Below are 20,303 nucleotides of genomic sequence, written 5' to 3' on the forward strand. Positions count from 1 at the left end.
GTGTATCTGCTCTGTATATGTTGTTAGAATAGAGAGTAGGATATGGCCCCAACTAAAATCCCTTAAGAATGAAAAGCACAACTCCACAGGAGGAGCTCTCTTACCTTTGAGGTATGTACTGTCGCAAAATCCATTAAACAGTTTTTCTCGTCATGCATTTTTATATGCCAAACAAAATATTTTCAGGTATTTTCGGGCATATCACAAATGGCTAGTCATTCAGTTTTGCAGTTCATCCCTCCTGGTTTTTGTTTCCTGGCTTTAACCTCTTTTCCTGCACTTGTTTCCTCAGCTTTTAACATATAACAGGCATTGGCTGACTTATCTGGAAAACAGATTATAATCTAAATCATAATAAAATCTACATATTCAATAAATAACTCTATAAATCTTTCAAGAAATATCAATCTATCATGGAAATAAAATAAATTGATATTTTCCTCATTGATACTATTTGTTTGTTTAGTGCCAGTTTGACCAATGAAATTCTGACATGCAATTTATTTCTAGAATATGAAGCTTCAGACTGTACTGACATGTTTCTGTATGCTACATCACAGAGATGTGTTCTGAATTCACACAGTGCTTTTACTGAGGTCTCACCAGTCTGGTTTTTCATGTCTAGAGTGTTGTCTGTTTGGGTCCACATTGGTGCCCTTTCTGGAGCGAGTAAGAATTGCTGTGAGTCAGGTGAGGGATTTCTATGTGCACAATTAGGTGAATAATACTGTTAAACAACTACACCCTCTTTACCTATTAAGGTACCAGGACATCAGAAATTCCCTGGGAATTGAAGGCCTCTCTGAATTTTTGCTGATACTTTATGCATTCAACAGAATACTGTTTCAATAGGATACAAAATTTCCTTAAGACTACGGTGGCAGAGACATACCTGTGGTTTGAGACAGAGAACCCCGCGATGAGGGGCTAAACTGGGGCCAGAGTGCGTCCCTCTGCTGGCTGCGAGAGATCGCGCAGCCCTTCGAGCCGCTCGGCTCAGTCTGCAGTGACCGCCGGGCTCCCTCTGGTGGGGACAGGAGCCACCTGGCTGGGGGAAAGCTCTCGAGCTGGCACTGAGAACTGCCCTTCCTTCAGCGGGATCCCACCCGGAGGTTTTGTACTAAGACAAAAAAAAAATAACTGTAGAACTTAAGCGGAGCTTTTAAAATGAGAATTTAAACATGATTTCTGATTAATCTGCGGCTGACACTAAGCAATTGGATTTTTGTAAACACTAAGCAGCACTCTGAGAAAGTTTGACAAGGCTGGCAAGTCTTGAGAAGGCCCATCCAGTATAAATCGTTCTGTGAACCCAGGAAAAAAGGAACTCTTCTTCTTCGAGTTCAGAGAATAGCAAGTTCTTGGTGTGAGAACAACCTTCTGACCAATAATACGGGAAACTGAGCAACTCTCTCCACTCCCAAATGCAAATTCTCCTACAACTTGTGAAATACCTCATTTAACTCTGGTGCTCAGAGGGGTGATCCAGAGAGGGGTTCAGAGCATCCACTCACCAGTGCACTGTATTGGATCAACCTCTAACTATTGATGGAAACCTGAACAGGCACAGAGGGGACAGATTTATTCGTGAAGAACAGGCTACAGTCACACCACAAGCTGGGACCCAACAGGATTCAGAAAGATCTGAATCACATGACGTAATTGAACATAAATCACCATATCCAGAGTGTCAAATAATCACTCAAAAGGCAAAAAAACACAGTTAAAAATTAAAAGAAAAGGCTTTTATCGTAAGAAATTACCTTTGACAGTTGGCTTTCTTCAATAGCTTTTGATCCATTGCCAGTGGTTTTGCTCAGCATAAATGCATTCTTATATAGCCATTAACATGTTAGCTTCTACTTATTAAGGCAAGAAACAGCATAACATTAGTCCTTCTTTTGGGAAAGTCATCATTCCAATTGCTCTTTACCTTTGCTTCAGACTGACTCCAAATTTCACTTCTTCAATTTCTCACCTGAAAATTCCACAAGGAAGCTGGAACTGTGACTGTTGCCATGATCACTGTGGGGATTTCAACTGGTATAGAAATCATTGTTTAGCCTACCTATGGTTAGAGTTAATACAGCTTTTTCAACTCTGTTTTCTGTAATAATAAGGCTTCTTCAAAGCCAATGAATTTGCTGATAGAATGGATTAACATACATAGATAAAACATTGACCAGAAGAACTTGCACATTTATATTTATTTTCTATAGTTAGTTTCCTTTGTATTTTCCTCAGCAACTCATTTGCAACATGATTCAAGATTCATTTTAGATGATCAATTATTATTACTGAGTTCTTTGCAGGGGAAATTTCAGTGGCACTAAAATACACCCTTAAACCAACCAAGTGAAAAAAAACCTCAAGCAAACAAAAAACCTCCAACCAACCAAACAAAAAAATACACCAACCACAAAAAACCCAGTTTCAAAGCATCCATCATATAATAGATGGAGTCAGGCCATTGTCAAGTGATAGTTAATAACTAACAGAGTATTGCATTTGTATTTGAAGGTTTTGGAGCCCCAGATGATGCTAAACAGTAATGACATCAAGCAATGTACTGAATCACTAGAAAAAAACTGTCCCAGCTGATTTTCCAAGTAACATGATTGTGTTGTTGAAGACATTGCACCTCTGTGATTTTGTACAATAACTGAGCTCAGCAACAAAAAAAACCTTTAGGAGATCTGTTTCTTGGGAGGGGGGAAAAAGTTTTGATCTTTTCTTAGATTTGTTACTGAGTCATTTTGCACTGCAAACACTAAACCAGCATGTCAGCACCGAAACCCAGCACCAGGCCCAGCAAACATGACTTGCTGCAGCAGAGGGAACCACCTTTTCTCCTCTCCTTCACACTCTGCAAACACGAAGCTGTGGCCACGCTGCCCACTCAGCCCAGCACACGGTACAAGCAGAGCGTGTGCTCCTCATCCTTGGGAACTGAGCTGATACAAAGAACACCATAAGGTCCAAATATTACGCACTGGGATAAATAGCTCCTTGCATACCCTCACAGAGTCATTGTTTCCACCAAATGCTACATTTGTGTCTTTGCCAACAGTCAGCACAACTGCCAAATGAAGACTGTCCAGTAAAAAAAGACACCGGGCTGAGATTTCTATTCATCCCATTCTATGAAGCTGCTGTAAATTCTGACACAAAAAAAAAAGTAATAAAGTTTAAGTCATCTTTTCTCCATTTTTCCCTGTGTCTTATCAAACAAATTGGGGGAAATGTCAGAGAATACAGAATATTTTCAGTTGGATGCATTGCTTTATGAACAAAAGTCCTTATTTCTGAGCAGCCCAAATCTGAAAGGTCCTGTTATAATTAGTTTTCCATGCTGTTGTTTCTGCAATGATTGAATGAATATCTTAAGAGATTGTAACCTGTAACTGTTCATAGGTTTTTTTCTTTCTCTCCATTTAAAATGATTGCAGTATGAAATTTAGAATATTATGTATTTTTCTTTATGGTAGCATAACATGAAGTGCTGGATATAGATCTTAGAAATATGGATTTCTAAGCTGCTGACAGATTCTAGAGAAGGAGTGTTTCTATTGTCCCACCTTGATTACTTTGTTAATTCCATGATTTGAGTGCTTATAGTAATTTTGAAGGGCTATACATCTGAACACTTTACTGCAAGCAAAAGATTGATAGCCTCTCATTTATCTTTAGGGAAATATCACTAACCAGAAACTCACAACTGAGTATTAGAATTCAGTGAGCTATAGGGAAAATTGGAGGGAAACAAAATGAGTATGTTTCCCTTCCACTTCTTTTGTACTTCTGCAGCTTAAACCTAATTAGCATAATCAAGCATACTAATGCAATTTCACAAATACTAGCCAAGTATTTGTTATAATAATTTCTGGCAACATCATTTGTCAGCAGCAATGACTTTTGAAAGAGGCATGTCCTTGGCCATCATCAGTCATGGTTGTCCAAAGAGCAGAAGAGCTGCTTTGCTTCACTATGGAATCCAACTCTACTGGTGCTGAGTTCCCCCCACAGACAGGGATGATCAGGCTCCTGACTGAGACCACAAATGGTTCCAAAATATTATTACATTATTACAAGTAAAACCCCTCAGTTGGTTAGAGCATAGTGCTAATAACAGCAGGGTTGTGGGTTCAATCCACATGTGGGCCATTCCCTTCAGAGCTGGACTCGATGACCCTTGTGGGTCCCTTCCACCTCAGAATATTCTGTGAAATCTGAGAATTACTCTCAGCCCCAAAGTAGAGCTGTAGTGTAGACAATATTCATGAAGATCAATGCAGAGAAGGAATCTGAATTCTCTGGATGACAAATATTTGAGTTCATGTGTTCCATATTATGCACTTGTGAGACCATTCTTTCTTATTCCAGTGAGTGGAAAAGAACAGCATTCTTATCTGGTAACATTTTCAAAGTATTAGATGGGATAAAACAACAAAGTTCCTACCTGGACTTCTCCTAGGCTTGGAAATACTTAAATACTGGGCTCTGATTCTCAAAATGAAAAATAATACAGATTTTTCCTGGATAGAGAAACCACAGTGGAAACTATGCAGTCTGCACTTGTGTACTTCCATACCTGATACTTAAAAACATTTAGTTTGGAATAGTTTTAAAACCCTTGCAATCTATAAAAGCAAATCAGAGTTATTTTATAGTATGATTTAAAAAGGCAAAAACGTATGGACAGCACCCTTTATTCTGAACTGTCACTTGTTTCCTGCTCCCACAAGAATGCCACTTCACTATCTAAGACTTCTAGAAAATTATCAAAGAACAACACACTAAAATGACATTATTTTTGACTACAAGCATTTCTGGCAGACAGGTGAGCACATGCCACTGGCAATGTCTTCTTGCATTAAGACAAGGATGTTTTGTTTCAACTACAGAGAAAGGTTTATGTAACAATTGTAGCACCCTGCACAAGTGAGCCTGCAGCAGCAAGGGAACTCTCAGAAAGAAAGTTTGCACAAGTTTTTCCTCCCTCATTTGCCAAATTAAAGCTCTGTTTCTGGTTTGAGAGCTTGCATTGCTGCAGGTGCTCTGTGCTGTGCTGCAGACACACACAGTGCTTGCAGGAGCAGCTGACAATTAGCAGCAACTCAGGCTGACTTGAGTGTTGCCTTCTGGAATTTCCATAATGTTCTTCTCCAGCTCTGTGGAAACAAAAAAGTTATAAAATCAGTTCACAAGAAATTATACCATCCAATACTAAGGGTAACAAAAGCTGGATGCAGGCCCAGTCACTCCTGCAGGGGAGAACCTGGGTACACAATGACATGAATAGGCCTGCAGGTGTTTGAAACTGGCTTTAATGCTTGAAAAACCTCCCCAATCCTTCAGACTATAAGCAAGGAAAATGCACTCAAAAAGCAAAACTCCACATACTGATGAGATTTCCTGCCCCAATCTGGGCCACGTGCCCAGGAGTGTTCTCCAGCTCCTTTATCATAGACTGCTCAAAGGCCAAGGCAGCAACTCGGGAAAAGAATTCTTTGACATTTTCCCCTAGGAAACAAAACAGAAATGTGTTTTTACAACTGCATATCAACAGATGATCAAGCATAACAAGCACATCTGTGAACAGCTCACTGCTCAATACTGGGACAGAACAGGTCTCTCCAACAATCTGTCTTCCATTCTGATCACTGCAGAGAGAATTTCTAATTTTCTTACTCTGGAATACTGTACCCTGTGCTGCACCTTTATTTTTAGCCAGCAACAGAGAGAATTCAGTTTGTGGTATAATCTTCTTCCATTGCAAATGCTGAATAGTGGATAATACGTGTATTTATGTAACTATCTATGAATTAAACATGCTCAGACACTGCAAAGCAGCTCAATTACTTCTCTCTGCAAACATGACAGCACAAGCACAAATAAAAATGCTCAGATAAAATTTGAGCATTAATAGACCTTAAGTTTTGAATAGCATCAAAATGTAAGAACAACAAAAAAACCCTGGGAATGGAGGGAGATTATAAATTCCTCCCACCTCAACATCAGCCCTTGTGGTTACACTATTTTTTCATGGTTTGCAGTAATTTACCTGTTTTGGCTGAGACCGACCAATACTCTGCCTTCATCTCATTGGCAAAACGAATGGCATCCAGCTCTGTCCTTTCACACTCAGCATCTGACTGGGAAACAACATGGAATAACCTGACATAACAGGTGCATCTGGGCTGGTAACAGCACAAAGGGACTGCCTGCATCTACGCTGTGATGCTCCCAGTTTGCTCAGAGGCCTTTCTGAGCTCTCCTTGGAACTCGTTCAGTCAGACACGACTGCAAGAACATTCAGGTCTTTAGTGCCCTTTAAAATGGAGTCTTCACTCACCTCCCACAGCCCTGAAACAAAGCAATGGTTACCAACAGTGGCCATTGTATGCACACATAACCTGGGAGGAAGCTGCAAAGACAACAACAGTTACTGGTCTTTAAAACACTTGTCACCCCCACACTCTCAGCAGCAGAGTTGTGGGACCAACTAATCCCAACAGTTCTTTGGATTTAATCTATTTTGTCTCTGTCTCAGATCCGGTTTTCTATTCCATCAATTTTTACTGTGCTGTAACACAATGGCCTTCCCCCCTTTTTTATTTTTACTCTTATTTAAGACTAAAATATCTTGCCCTTTCAACGGATTTTGCTTTCTGGCACCTAATTTTCTTTCAGGTCTCACCCTCTCATTTGTTCTCTGTCCTCAATCATATAAGTATGTGCTATTTGCTTTCCATTTCTTTGTACAGTTTTCTGTGCATTGTCTTACAATGGAGAATTCCTGCAAAACTGAGAAGAAATCTAAAAATTTGGAAATTATAATGTGATATCCAAAAGCAGAATGAATCCAGTTGGGAAGACACTGTGTCCACACTGAAATAATACCTGGAACCTACAGTTCTTGTCTTTACTCTTGTCTCTCTTTCAGTTGAAAGCACTACATTCTAAAATCAGACACTAACTTACAGTATTCTATCTTAGACCAGGCTTCAGATCTGTGTCCTCAGAGGTCTGGCATGTTTGGCTTTTACTGCAACTCAGAAAAGGCAGTACAAACAACACAAAGTACCAGAAAAACTGACAGACATGCAGTTTTGTGGGACTTATTTTCACTGAAGGGTAAGAAACAAAGTGCAGAAGTGACACTGTGGGCAGCTGAGGGGGAATAAATCAATCAACTAAACAGCAGAAGAAAAAAGTTTGTTTTGAAATTTTTAAAAGTATTGATAGCTGCAGGAAGACAAACACAAGACTTAGTGGTATAGAGTGAGTGCACTATATCCCGTTCTTCTGAAAATGATGTCATATTCCACCAAGTAAGACATTATCCCTTTTCCTGAATAATGAATTCACTGTCCCTAAAAAAACAAATCAACAAAACCTTCAAGATCATTAGGAATGTTTGTATGAGCTTGAAAAAGATCATGCAAGAAATATTTCAGAACTACCCATTTTTTCAGAAAGCCTCTTCCTGAATTGTTTCCAAGTGCACTGTTCTATTTGACTGTTAAGGGTTTTGCTCATGGTCTTTATCAACAACACGGTGCACAACCTATAAGGAGAATCACATGAGGAACTAGAGGAAATCTGATTTCTTTATCTGCATTCAATTTACTCACCACCAAATCTTTTTTTGTTCCAACCAGAAAGATGAAGCTGGAATCTGGTTCATTCTCCCTCAATGCATCTTCCAGCCACTGTCTGAAACACAAAAGAGAAATGACAGGATCAGTCAGAGGGAATGAGGAAAATAGGAGAAAGTAACAGATAATGGGGTCACAAGAAAAGTGAGAGGAGGAACTTAAGTGAGAGTATCAAAAGCCCTTTTTTTTCTAGGCAGAAAGAGATCAGGAGCTATTTCAACTCCTTTGAATACATGTCTTCCACTAATGTCAAGTTCAGACATAGCCACAGAGCACAAATGCAACAAAGATTTTAGCACCCAGAGAGGGCATTTCTCAGTATAAGGAAAAGGTCAAAGTTTTGATTGAGATAAGGAATAAGAAAGCAGGAAGCAAAGGAAAAGGTATGAACCACACAGCAGATTAGATAAAAATGGAAATAAAGAAGAGTGAAATAATCTATTCAGCATTATAAAACAGCTCCCTATGAAGGCTGTAAGATTCTTGTCTCAGAAGCTTTTATATTTTTGTTACTCTGGCAATCAAGTTTCTCTTGAGTCATCCAACACAAGTCAAGGAGGGAAGGGAGTGTGTGTGTGTGTGGGAAATCAGGTTCACAGGCTTCAATTACTTTCAGCCAAGCAGAGACACTAATATATATATTATTTTACAAAGTCCTATGTAAATGAGCTAAGTACCATAGTACACATTCAAATAAGACAGTAGAGGTTGTAAAGAAGCCTCTACCTGCATCACACTCAAACCAGCACATTAGTAATACATGTGCTCTGAGCTGGGCCAACAGTGGGGATCACAGACCCAGGCAGGTTTTGCATCCTGCACTACAAGCAGAATGAGTTTATTCACAACAATTAACACGCTGTTGTAACCAAACCATTACAAGTATCTGGATCAGTAAGTTTAGCTCTACATATGCTTTGAGTTTTTAATTTTCTCTCCTCTTTTTGGCAGCCTCCCTCCCAACAGCATCACTTCAGAAACTAGAGAAAGAAAACAATTTTGGGATATCAGTGCACCTAAAAAATGAGAGGCTCTTGAGACATTATGCATGGGATGCATCTCTAATTTTCACCATTTACATTAGATGCCAGCCTGTTGTTCTATCTATAGCAAGTGAAGAGAAAGAAGAATGCTTTTGTGATGCACTTCATCTCTTCCTGCACATCTAGTTTTGGAAGGATCAAGCTTTTAATGAAGTGCCTTTTAATCTGCACTGAATTTAAAGGCAGTCAAGTATAAGGAGTTCAAATTTATGCTCTGCATTTTCTTCAGAAAAATCCCACCCTATGTAATCCAAACAAGTGACTGTCATTTTTCATTTCTTAACTCAATAGAAAATACACTCATGATCCAGCGAGTTCTCAACACCTACATATGTAAGGCAATTAAACCTGCTGTAAAACCTTTAAAGAATAAACCAAAATGCAGAAACTTACTTGGTGTGATCCAAAGTTTGGATATCAGCCAGATCAAACACTGTTATTATAACTGCAATAAAAGACAAGAACAGAATAAAAAGTAATTAAGTTAGAAAGTGTATCAGAATTCTCTCCAACCCATCTTGTTAAACAGAGAGAATGTTTACATATAAGGTGCAAGAACAGATTTAACACAGAGGAGGTGGAAGACTATCCATTTGCTCATTCCTTTTCCTTTTCTAGCACCCAGTAAGATTTAAGTCCTTAGTCTTCAACATTATTTTGTCTTTACTTGTAGTCTACAGTGCTATTAACATTTTTGTTTTAGGATCACTAATTCCTGCAGAATCAGTCTCTTACCAAGGGAAATGCCAGAAATATCCACTTCTAACTCCAGCATTAACCTCACCCAAACCCAAACTCTTTTCCCCTTAGACACAAGGGCCAGTTTTTAATCGCTGCATCATCAAAATGTTCAGAGCTTGGAGATGTGACAACATATCCATTCATTAACTCCTTCATCCCTTCTTTCCTGCATGACCAGACAATCCACACCATCACACTGGGTCTGCAGGCACCTTTCTGAGGAGCATATATATGTCTGTATAAAATATAACCACCCTCCTGACACAGCCAGGATCAAATGAATATTGTCCTCACCCTCTGCTCCTCGGTAGTAAGCAGATGCAATGCACTTGAACTTCTCCTGACCTGCTGTGTCCCATCTGTGCAATGGGGGGGGGGGGGGGGGAAAGAAATTTCAGGTTAATGAAACCCAGGGTAACCTGAGTAAACACAGCAATGAAGCAGCAGACTGGTACAGGGCAGAGAAGAATGTGATACCAGAGAAGTGTCACCATCTGGAACATGTTATTCATTAACTACTGAGAGAAATACAGTAAAGCTCTATTATTTAATGAAGACCTGTGAACTCTGTTTTTACTTTTTTTTAATACTGTTGATTTTGGAGACACAGTTCAAGTATTTTTATTCTGCATGGTAATACCCTTTCCTTAAAACACTTTTTTTCATCTATGCCATTTGCACGTATTTCTGGGGCAATCTAATTTTGTACATTTCCTGTGCTAATACTAAATAAATCATGAATTTGTCCAGGTTAGAATCTTGCACCTGCTAGATATGATATCTGTCCATACACTACCAATTAAAGATATACAGCTCAGTCCACCAGGTACCATTAAATCAAATCAAGAAGGTGGTTTTTATTAAAGAGCATGATATGCAGTGCCCTCAGCTACTGCCAGCGCTGCAGAGGTTTGGGGGTTGTTGTAGTCTGGCACTGCCAGTCACAGGTACTTGCAAATTTATCTGGTATGGAAATCTCTCAACAAGAGGGGGCACCAGTGCTTATCATATGGAAATGTTGTACCCAGCTCCTGAGGACTTTGCAGATCATGCAACCTGATGGTCAGTAACTCACAAACCTTATTGCTTCACTTTGCAAAACACTGACACATCAATCTACATTATAGAGGGACTCAAGGGCTGGCAGGATTTTCCAAAGCACAGCTGCACTGAAATGAGTAAGAAATTAATTTCTATTCAATAAATACCCTGAGCCATCTATTTCCACCAGGGATGTCACCAAAAAAAGTGTTACTAAGTAAAAAGGTTTTTAAGATTCGTGCACTAAAACACCTCATGCACAGCACCTCCTCTCTGCTGGAGGTCACATCACAGCACAGCTGATTCCACAGTGCCCTCTGACACAACAACGTTGCTGGGCACTGGAAACACCAAAGGACACTCTACAGCCGACCCAAACAGGTGAGGGAAGGGCAGGATTCCCACCAGTATGACAAATGAAGCTGAAAATCAAAGACACTTGGTTCACATACTAAGAAAAACACTCCAGTTTTCCATGATTTGGGGATAATGAATTAGTCCCTAGTTAGAAGGTGTTGAAATCATTTCAATGACTGCAGAAATAAAACTGCCAGTAAAGCCAAGTTTAATGCTCCTTGTGCCTGCTAAACCCAAATGACAGCATGGGGTAACACTAGAACTGGACAAAGGTTGTGGCAAAAGCTTCCACTTCTCTTCCATGAAACTTAGAGTAAAAAAGGCAAACTCCACTGAAATGGCACAAGACATCCAAGAGGAATTTTCATTGACCAACTGGTAATGTTTTTCAGGGATGAGAAACCCAAGACAGTAAAAGTTTTACTAAAACTGCAAGTCCAGGTCCAGAACCTTTTTTTCAGATCACTTTATTCTTTTTGCAATTTTATTATTTTACTTCACTGCAGCCTGCAGCAATGCAAGCTCTGCTGGGACTGTGCCCTGTGCAGTGCTTAACAAATGTTGTTTCAACTTACATCTGGAGATGATATGGGATTCCAATTATCTCAAAACGTTCGATTTCAAAATCCACTCCAATGGTTGCCTTGTAGTCTCTGTCAAAATTATCTTTACAAAATCTGCAATTAAAAAAAAAGGGATGAAATACAAGTAAGACACAACTAGAAATAACTGCAAAACTAACACTGTCTAGGTTAAATTATGAAGAAAATAATTAACTGTGGATTTGCTATACATTATAGAAGCATATATAAAGATATCAAGACACTAATTTAAAAAAGGAGATACTGTATAATAAACTAGAAAGCTCAAACATCAAGTAAGTTCTAAGGATGAGATGAGAACCAGAATAAACATCTTTGGACTGTGAAGAAAGGTACAGTATCTTACAGTTTTACTTACAAGGGAATATATTTGGGGTCATAAATAATGACTCAAATGATTAATCAATGAGATTAAAAAATTATCTCCTTAAGAACATTGAAGAAATAGTAATGATAATGCGGCAAGCATAGACAAAAAGTCATCACAGTGATCATAAGCTACAGAAATCCAGTGATCTGCCCACTGGAGTTAGACACAAAAGGCATAAGGGCTGTTTTTAACATGAGGAAAGAATCAAGTAACTATTCTTTAAGGCATTTTGCATTTTATCTGTCTTATTTTATAAGCTACAGAAAAACTTGAGCTTTTCTAGTCTTGCAGCTGTAGAAATGAGTACAAGTACCCACACAAGGATGGCTGGAAAGTGGTTCAGTGAACAGTGCTTCAACTAAGGAGAAAACATGAAGCCAAGACTGAGACACTGGAATTGTTTTTCAATTGCTTAACCTTTAGACTGGATTTCTTAAGAAAACACTGTATCATATTTGACTGGAAAAAGTACTTTAGAATATAGCATAAACTGAATGAAGTGCTAGAGCATGACTTTCTGTGCTGGTGTATCAAGCCTTTGCCATACCACAGACTTATTTTGTGTTTCATTTAATAACAAACTCCGCTCTAAGTGGACAGCAATGGAAATGTTGTAACACTTATTTGAGAAGCAGCAGGCTCAGAGCATTGCTGAGATTCACTGTACCTGTTGATAAGGCTGGTTTTCCCAACGTACAGGTCTCCTACCACAACCACTTTGGATATTTTCAGCCTGTTGTAAATATTAGAAAATATTACATAGTTTTAGTTATTTCAACAGTCTCCCTCTAAAAATTTTGATTTAGATCCTTAAATTGCAATAGATGAGCACCTTTACCTGTGTGATTTCAGCTTACCCAAGTGCCCCTGTGCTGCATGAGCAGAGTCTTAAATTGCAAGAAACAAGGTCACCAAACCCCCAAACCCTTCTGAAGCAGAAATAGTCTATTTCTTACTCGGTATAATTTTTCTTAATTTTAATCCAACGGGACATAAACTGTAGTCAATTAAAATTGCTTTAGCTACAAGTATATACATTTGGCAGTTACACATAAAACCACAGATTATCTGCATCCTTTGCATTAAAATTAATCACAGATTTCTCATTGACTTTAACAGCACAAATGAAGGCCTAAGTGCAGGAACAAGGAATTGGTGATAATAAAATAGCCCACTGCAGAATGTGCCTCTGGGAAAAATAGCCCACAGGGTTAGAGCCAATACATTTTCTGACTACCTGGAATAATATTAATCTGAAGCTGACTTGATGGAAATAATCCTCTTTGCTCCAGGCCCTCCCACAGGATAGAGCAGATGGGCTTTAGGTGACTCAGCCTGCATTCTTACAATTGAAACAGAGGGTCCCTTTTAGGAGATGCAGGTGGATAAGTGAATGGAAGTGTATTTGCCGACCTAAACTTGGATTGGCAAAAATGAGCTTAAGAGGTTTAATGTTCTTTTCTATCAAGGAATGGCTTTTTAAACAAAGGAAATAATCTACTGAATACTATTTGTGGTTACATCAGTCTTCCCTGTGATGCTGATTCCAAGTTATCCATTCTAAATAGTTCAAATCTTGATTGGTAAGCTGCATGACTAATATTTCCCAAAAAAGAAGGTGCTTTATGGGCCAGCCAACACTAACTGGGTGGCCACAGGCCCCTGTGCTGCTGACATATCTCTGCCTGATTAACTGTTACTCAGAAAACACTGAATAAAATCAATGACCTTAAGGCAAAAGCAAAAAAAGTAAGTGATGGTTTAGAGGTGTGTGTTCCATTAATTTGTATTGGGGGGAAAAAAACTCTCTAGGTCAGACAATTTAAAACACTGATGGAATATCAGGAGTCTTAAATACAGCATTTCTCAGACAGGCTTTCCAAATGACAAAGAAATATTTTATTACTTATGATAATGGAAAAGGAAGATAATGGTTACTTAATGGTTCTTCCTGTCAAGCCTTACAAGTACTGTACAAAACACTCTGTCTGCCTTTCCTATCCCCATTCCACCAAAAAATTACCTAAATGACCAAAAAATAATCATACCTAGAGAGCAGTGACAGAAAAGTGGTTTAATTTTGTTCACAAAGCCAAAATGTAAAGCTTTTTACCTGCACTCTGCTAGCAGAATAAATTAACTGGAGACTTGGTTTATTCTGGAAATTAAAACAAAACACAGAAACAAAATCCCCAAACCCCCCTAAATAAACAGATCTTGGTATTAGAAGGGGAAATACATCAATTATATGAAGGAAGTAATAAATGTACATGAAACTCAGATAGTGACTGTGCTTCTGAAAAAGCAGTGAAATCACTGATGTCTCTCAGGGTGACATATTTCAGCTTATTTTTTTTAGCAAGATTCCCAAGTGAAATGAATAAAATGTTGCATTTAAAGATGTATATCATGACACTTTTCATGGTAATCAGCAACTCCAGATTTGAAAGAATAGTGAGCTAATTATCAGTATTCATAGAAGTTCCACTTTATGGAAGATCCTTCATACTGAAACACAGAAGCTTTTATCACTAAAACATACAGCTATTTACCTTAACTGAACAGTGATGGTTTCTAACACACTTCAACTTTCTTGCCTTGCTTCAGAGATTAAAACACTAACAGTTCTGGGAGATGGATACAATGGGGGGAAAAAAACATCTTCAAGATTATTACTAGAGCATAAAACAGCTTATTTGGATTTTTGAATGCTATGTATTTACCAGAATTTTGCTCCAGTTTTAAGGAGCCATTTAAGAGAACTTCTCAGCATGTAAACTTCAAAAAAGACTAAAACTAGATTCTTAGGTGTTTCAAGAAACTCCAAAGCCTTTTTTAACTGTTCCTTTGGAACACCAGCAGAGAACACAACAAGGCTGGATCTGCTGGTTCTTTTGAACTAAGTAAATGCTTTGAAGCATTTACTTCAAAGGTGTTAAAAAACTATTTGTTGCTAAACTGCTTCACCATTTTTTCAATGCTACTTATGCCAGCAGTAAAAGTATCTTCGACACTTATGGGAAGAAGAGGCACTTTATTCATTTACTGCCACACAGGTCAGAGAACAGCCACATGCATAGGCTTGGCTGCCTCGAAACATGGAGTGAGGAATGAAAAGCCAATGAAGAAAACAGGCTATCGAGAGCTTAAAATTTCTTCCTTGCATACCTGGTTTGTTCCAAACTTACCCTGCTGATGCAGTGCTCTGCTGACAAGCAGTCCTGACCTCTGCAGGGAAGTGCTCTTTAAGCTGCAGACAGGCCTCAGGTGTGTACCACTGCAACAGAGAACAGCTGTGGGACAAAGGGGCAGGGCTGCTGGGCAAGGAAAAAGGGGGAGGAGGTTATACAAAGAGTTTGGCAAGCACAGGGTTAATCCTGGAATAAGACAAGGGATAGCTGGGTTCCCCATAGCTGTGCTGTAAATCTCCTTGGGACCATCATTTCATGACCATCATCTGATGACCATCAGTTGATGACCTTCATTTAATGACCTTCATTTGATGACCCTTCTGACTGGCAGCACCCACTCACCCACAGTCAAACACATTTGCTCATCATTCTGTACAACAGAAAGTGCCTTGAATTATCCCAGTGATCTAAGACAGACAAACACAGATGGGAGCACAGCACCAGCAAGTCATTATTACTGTGAAGTCTTTTTGATCTCTTATGAGTATAAAGCACTGTTTTTATTACTAACATTTAACTAGGAATTAGTTAAAAAGGAGGAAAATGTATTTTACCTCGTATTTCCTATAAATACCCATTGCACTACTCATTAAATTAAAAACAATATATGTGGCTGAGATCAAGCATGGAAAAAATGTTAACTCCCTTAAAAGGATCTTTTGAACAACTGAAGAAAATAGAATGGTAATTCCTTGTCCTTGCCTGTCCTTAACTCTTCTATTATACTTCAAACAAAAAAGTCTTCAGGGACATCAAAGGTCTTTTGTCTGTGTTTCTACAGTGCCTATTACATTTGATCTACTGTATGACTAAGGTTCCTATACAAACAGAAAATTAAAATTGCCTCAAATTCTTCAAACAAAGCCTCCTAATTAGACTTTTTTGCATATTTAAGATAAGCTATGGTTCCTATTTCCCCTTGGTGCTGGAGCTCTTTAAGAATGTAATTATTAGTATATTGCTAAAATAACAAGATAAACTATAAGATAACACTTTTCTGGCAAAAATCACTTTTTGTGAAGGTTAAAAAGAACAAATGAGGATTACTACTAAAGAGGTCAGCATTGAATGGGAATATGGGGTCATATTAAACTCTGAAAGGAAGTCTTAAATAATTTGTAATTTGAACAGAAGACAACAAGGGTACATTCAATTCAATTAAAAAATATTAGCACAAGGGAAAGACAAATCACTGTGGCATGGTCTACATACTGTGACCAGAGGGATAAAGAATGCTTACCTTGGGAAACTGGGAGATTATTCTGTCCCTGCTCACTGGGGGAACCAGATGCATTAGGCTGGACTTCATCCTCCAAATTCAGTTAAATTCTACCAGATAGAAAATACATAAAAAGAAACATAGCATTCAGGAATTACCTCAATACAGGGAACACATAATAAAACAAAAACTTAACTAAGTTCTTACAGACTTGCTATATTTTTGTTGTTGAAGAAAACCTGTAAAGGGACCACTTCGGTGTGCACAGCTGTAGTAGCAAACAGTGGCCTTCTGAAATGACAAGGCACCAACTCTAATTCCGTGGAGGAGCAGAGAATTGTTCACTTAATTCAATGTAAGTGCTTGCACTTTAGCCCTCAAAGGATTTTGCAGTGTTTAATTAAAAAATCTTGCTCATCACTGTTTCCAATGCCTCTGCATTGAGCACATTAATAAATGTTAGGGGATACCAGGGGTCATTTGGTCAGAAGAAAGGAGGAAAGATGAAGCTGCCACATTTCTTGGCACAACATCAAACTTGCATCCAAGATCAGCTCAGAAAGAACGAAATCAGTAGACAGTCTGACGTGGAAAAAGAATAACGCTCACATGAAAATCACAAATGCATTTAGATGTCTCACCTGAGACATATCAATTTGGTTATGCAATAAAACCTCGTGGGATGCTGGGGGAGGGGATCCTTAATAGGGTACCAATTTCTTAGCGGCGTTCAGAGAACGTTTCTAACAAGAGCATTTATCCTGTGTCGGAGGGGAAGGCAGGACTCACCTGATGCAGCGGGATCGCAGCCGCACCGACAGCCCAGCCCGCGGGTGCCCATAGCAACAGCTCCCAACAATTCCCTGCCTCCTCCCGCTCTACCATGACCCGGGAAGGCGGAGTTGGGCTGTTCAGCGACACACTGGACCCTGCTTTTAGAAGAAGAAAACCTGAGTTTAGTGGTCATACAAATTCCTTGATCAGAAACTGCTCCATAATAGACCAAATGGTCCCTAATCCTGTCCAAGGAAATTGTTCCATTTTCTTTAAACATAGTTGTACATATGGATACAAAGAGCAGGATTAATGCAGCTTACAAGGAACTGATGGAGTGGGAAACTCTTACAGTGCTAATATTAAGCACAGTAGCAATTATGAAGAAACTCCTAAGGGATTTTTTCAGCATTTCAACTTGATTTCATCTCAGCTGTAGAGTCAGGATGCGCATGCCACTAATGAGACATTCTGAATTACATAAATGTCTTTCTAGTCATTAGTAATCTTGCTTCTAATGTGCAAAACACCAAAGACGAGGAATAAAAAAATCACACAGCTCTTTTGTATCACCTAAGTATTGTTAACCAACTCACTAATTTAGACAGCATTTAGTATGCCAGACTGCAATTTAGGATGCTAGATTTGGTTATGTATTTCATTAGGATTCAGATTTCCAAATTTCAGGAGAAAAGAAAGCTCTCCCATTCTAATAGTCATATTTTTATAAAGCTGCAATGGGCTTGGAACCAGGAGAAGAGCGTTCCCTGCTCCTGCAGCTGACTAAAAGTTAAAGGGCAAATGAATGCAGAAAAGTAATTTTAAACAGCAAACAAGTACATGACAAAACCCCTACAGTTGTGTTTTACAATCCCACACTAAGAATAATGCTCAATAAAATTGCTAGCCCACTACTTAGAATTAATATTTTATTCTCTTTCATGAGGAATTGCCTTTAAACCGCTTCAGACATCCATGTGATCTCAACCATTACAAAACAGCCACTTCCCCCAGAGAATCTGGATTTGCAGCTGGTGGGTTATTCACCAAAATTAATGTCAGAACTATAGTTCCAAAAGGAAAACTCCCCTAGGTGTAAAGAGTTTCAAACATTACCTTGCTTTCTGCATGTTCTCCTAGTTGAGCACATCCTAAGCATTAACAACCTGTCATGTGTACATAGGCTGACTCACAGCTCATCTCCTTGAGCTCTTTCACAAACTAAGCTACATAAAATACCCAGTTCAACAATCTCAGTGATTGCAAAGTATGGGAGGAACCAAAGAGAAATATATGAAAATTGAGGGGCCATCTTCACTTATATTTAGTGTATTTAATCTAACTCTCCCACATGCATAAACATATCCCAATCTACCAAATCAACCAATTAGACAGACCATTAGAGGAAAAAAAATTTAAGAAATACAAAGCTGCTAAAAATACTGAGAATGATGAGTACTGAGATCCATATTTTCTCCTCTTAGAGAGCTGAAAGGGGATTCAGTCACTAGGGAGGGCTGGGAACACAGTGTCTCCATGGCATCACAACCCTCCTTTTCTCAATGCTGCAAGAACAGGAGCACCAGCAGATTCTCTGGATAGACAAAGGATTTGAGGGAGGCTTTCAGAAGGCATACATAAAATAAGTTAATGTCATGACCACTAACAACATCAGTATTCCAAACTATGATGAAGGACAAGGCAGAACAACTCATGCCCAAAGCAGAGTCAACACTGAAGTCTCTGATTTTCTCCTGCCCCTTCTACCCTGACAAAAGTTCGTATTTTTCCTGTGGAAATAGGGTGAAACTTTGCAAGTATATAGTTAGTGGAAGTCTAATCTAATTCAGGAAAATAACCTCTACTTTAAATAATCTGCTCTAAAATGTTGCAGAAAAAATGAATCCTTTCCAGAGTATACTTTTGAGTAGTAATTTTTCTTTTATGAATTATGAAGATTAACAAAGCAGAATCTATTCCTGTGATGTACTTTAATCTGGCTGATCTGAATTACTTTGGATTTGTAAAATCCAGTTTAAAAACTTTGATTATTGTAATTGTTACTCAGACATAATGAAAAGCATCTCACTGTGTGCACTGAGACCAAACCTTTTGCAGCACAAGAGGTTTTCCTGACACAGGGTCACATCTATCCCAGAGCAGCCTCAAGCTGTGCCACCAACACTGCAATGGGGCAATCCTCCCTGTCCCCTCCTCTGGATACCTCTGAAACCACACAGTGATAACAAAACCTTTACTACTGAATTAAGAAACTATCAAATCCAATAGAATAGAACAAAACAAAATCTTTCCTTTATTCAGCATTGGGGACATTGAGGGTGACCCCACCAAAGATGTCCAACCAGACTTTTGTGTTTCCAGGTTTATATACTTAGTTACAGCTGGAACCGCCTCCCCAAAGTCAAGCAGGATATTTTGGGTGACTGAACAGCTCTAAAAGGCTGCTCTTATCTCTGCAGCTCTATATTTGCTTTTAACTAAACAATGTTAGAGCTTCAGGCCTCTCATCTAGACAGGTTTTCTGATTTATTTCTTACAGCTCACCTCTAATACAAACAGCTGTTTTGGTTTATTTTTTAAAGTTCATCCTACAGCTGCAGGATTAAATTCCTCTTTGTTTAAATGGTTAAGAGAACTGGCAAACTTGGGTACAAGCTAAAATCAGACATTAATATAACATACAAAGTTAGTACGGGTCTGATTAAAAATTAGTAAAGATCATATGGTTTTATGGTGAAGGGATAAAATCCATTTTCCTGAGGGGTCCCTGTATCACTACACATTCCAGCTGTCCATAGTGCCATCCCGGGGGAGACCAGGAAAGAAAGCCCAGGCCAAAACTGCGGAACTCCTTTCAACCCTTGCACCTCAAGGCACTCGCCTGCTGTCTTTTCTGCCCTTATCTCGGCCACCATTTCGTTCACTCCAAATTTTTCTCCATTCTCTTCAACTGCAATTACTTCGGGCGAGAGGAGAGCCTCCACACTTTAGCAGAGGAGCGCGGTCGGAGGGCCCGGCCCGGCCCCCGCGGCGGCACCTCCGTCCCGTCCGTCCCGTCCGTCCCGTCCCGCCTCGTCCCGTCCCCTCCCGGCGCCGCCGCCCCAGCTACGCCATCGGCGTAACTGCCTCGCGGCACCCGCGGCCAAACGCGGCCCATACGCTGTTGGCGCAGGGCTTGGCCTGCGCTGGGCGGAGCAGTCGCTATTCACGAAGCGCGTACGCAAAGCGCGGGCGCTGTGGCAACCGGGGAGGGCTGAGGGGCGGGAGCGGGACGCGGTGGGGA

General features: G+C 39.4%; 1 protein-coding gene across 2 annotated transcripts; it reads right to left on the minus strand.

Moving 5' to 3' along the window:
* Nucleotides 1-1,474: 1,474 nt before the first annotated feature.
* Nucleotides 1,475-17,102, minus strand: RAB36 (RAB36, member RAS oncogene family). Of its 2 annotated transcripts, none has more exons than XM_071571977.1 (11): nucleotides 17,015-17,102; nucleotides 16,247-16,335; nucleotides 15,004-15,092; nucleotides 12,483-12,548; nucleotides 11,419-11,520; nucleotides 9,740-9,804; nucleotides 9,098-9,149; nucleotides 7,638-7,719; nucleotides 6,065-6,155; nucleotides 5,404-5,523; nucleotides 1,475-5,171 (listed from the first exon to the last, which is right to left on the minus strand). In XM_071571977.1, exons 2-11 carry the CDS (start codon nucleotides 16,313-16,315, stop codon nucleotides 5,107-5,109), a joined length of 801 nt encoding a protein of 266 aa, XP_071428078.1. In that variant the 5' UTR covers nucleotides 16,316-16,335; nucleotides 17,015-17,102; the 3' UTR covers nucleotides 1,475-5,106. The 2 variants fall into 2 exon arrangements, with proteins under 2 accessions (XP_071428078.1, XP_071428079.1); XM_071571978.1 differs by lacking the exon at nucleotides 17,015-17,102 and adding an exon at nucleotides 16,867-16,956.
* Nucleotides 17,103-20,303: the final 3,201 nt, after the last annotated feature.

The sequence above is a fragment of the Pithys albifrons genome, chromosome 17 (assembly GCF_047495875.1).
Source record: "Pithys albifrons albifrons isolate INPA30051 chromosome 17, PitAlb_v1, whole genome shotgun sequence".
In the NCBI taxonomy this organism is placed as follows: domain Eukaryota; kingdom Metazoa; phylum Chordata; class Aves; order Passeriformes; family Thamnophilidae; genus Pithys; species Pithys albifrons.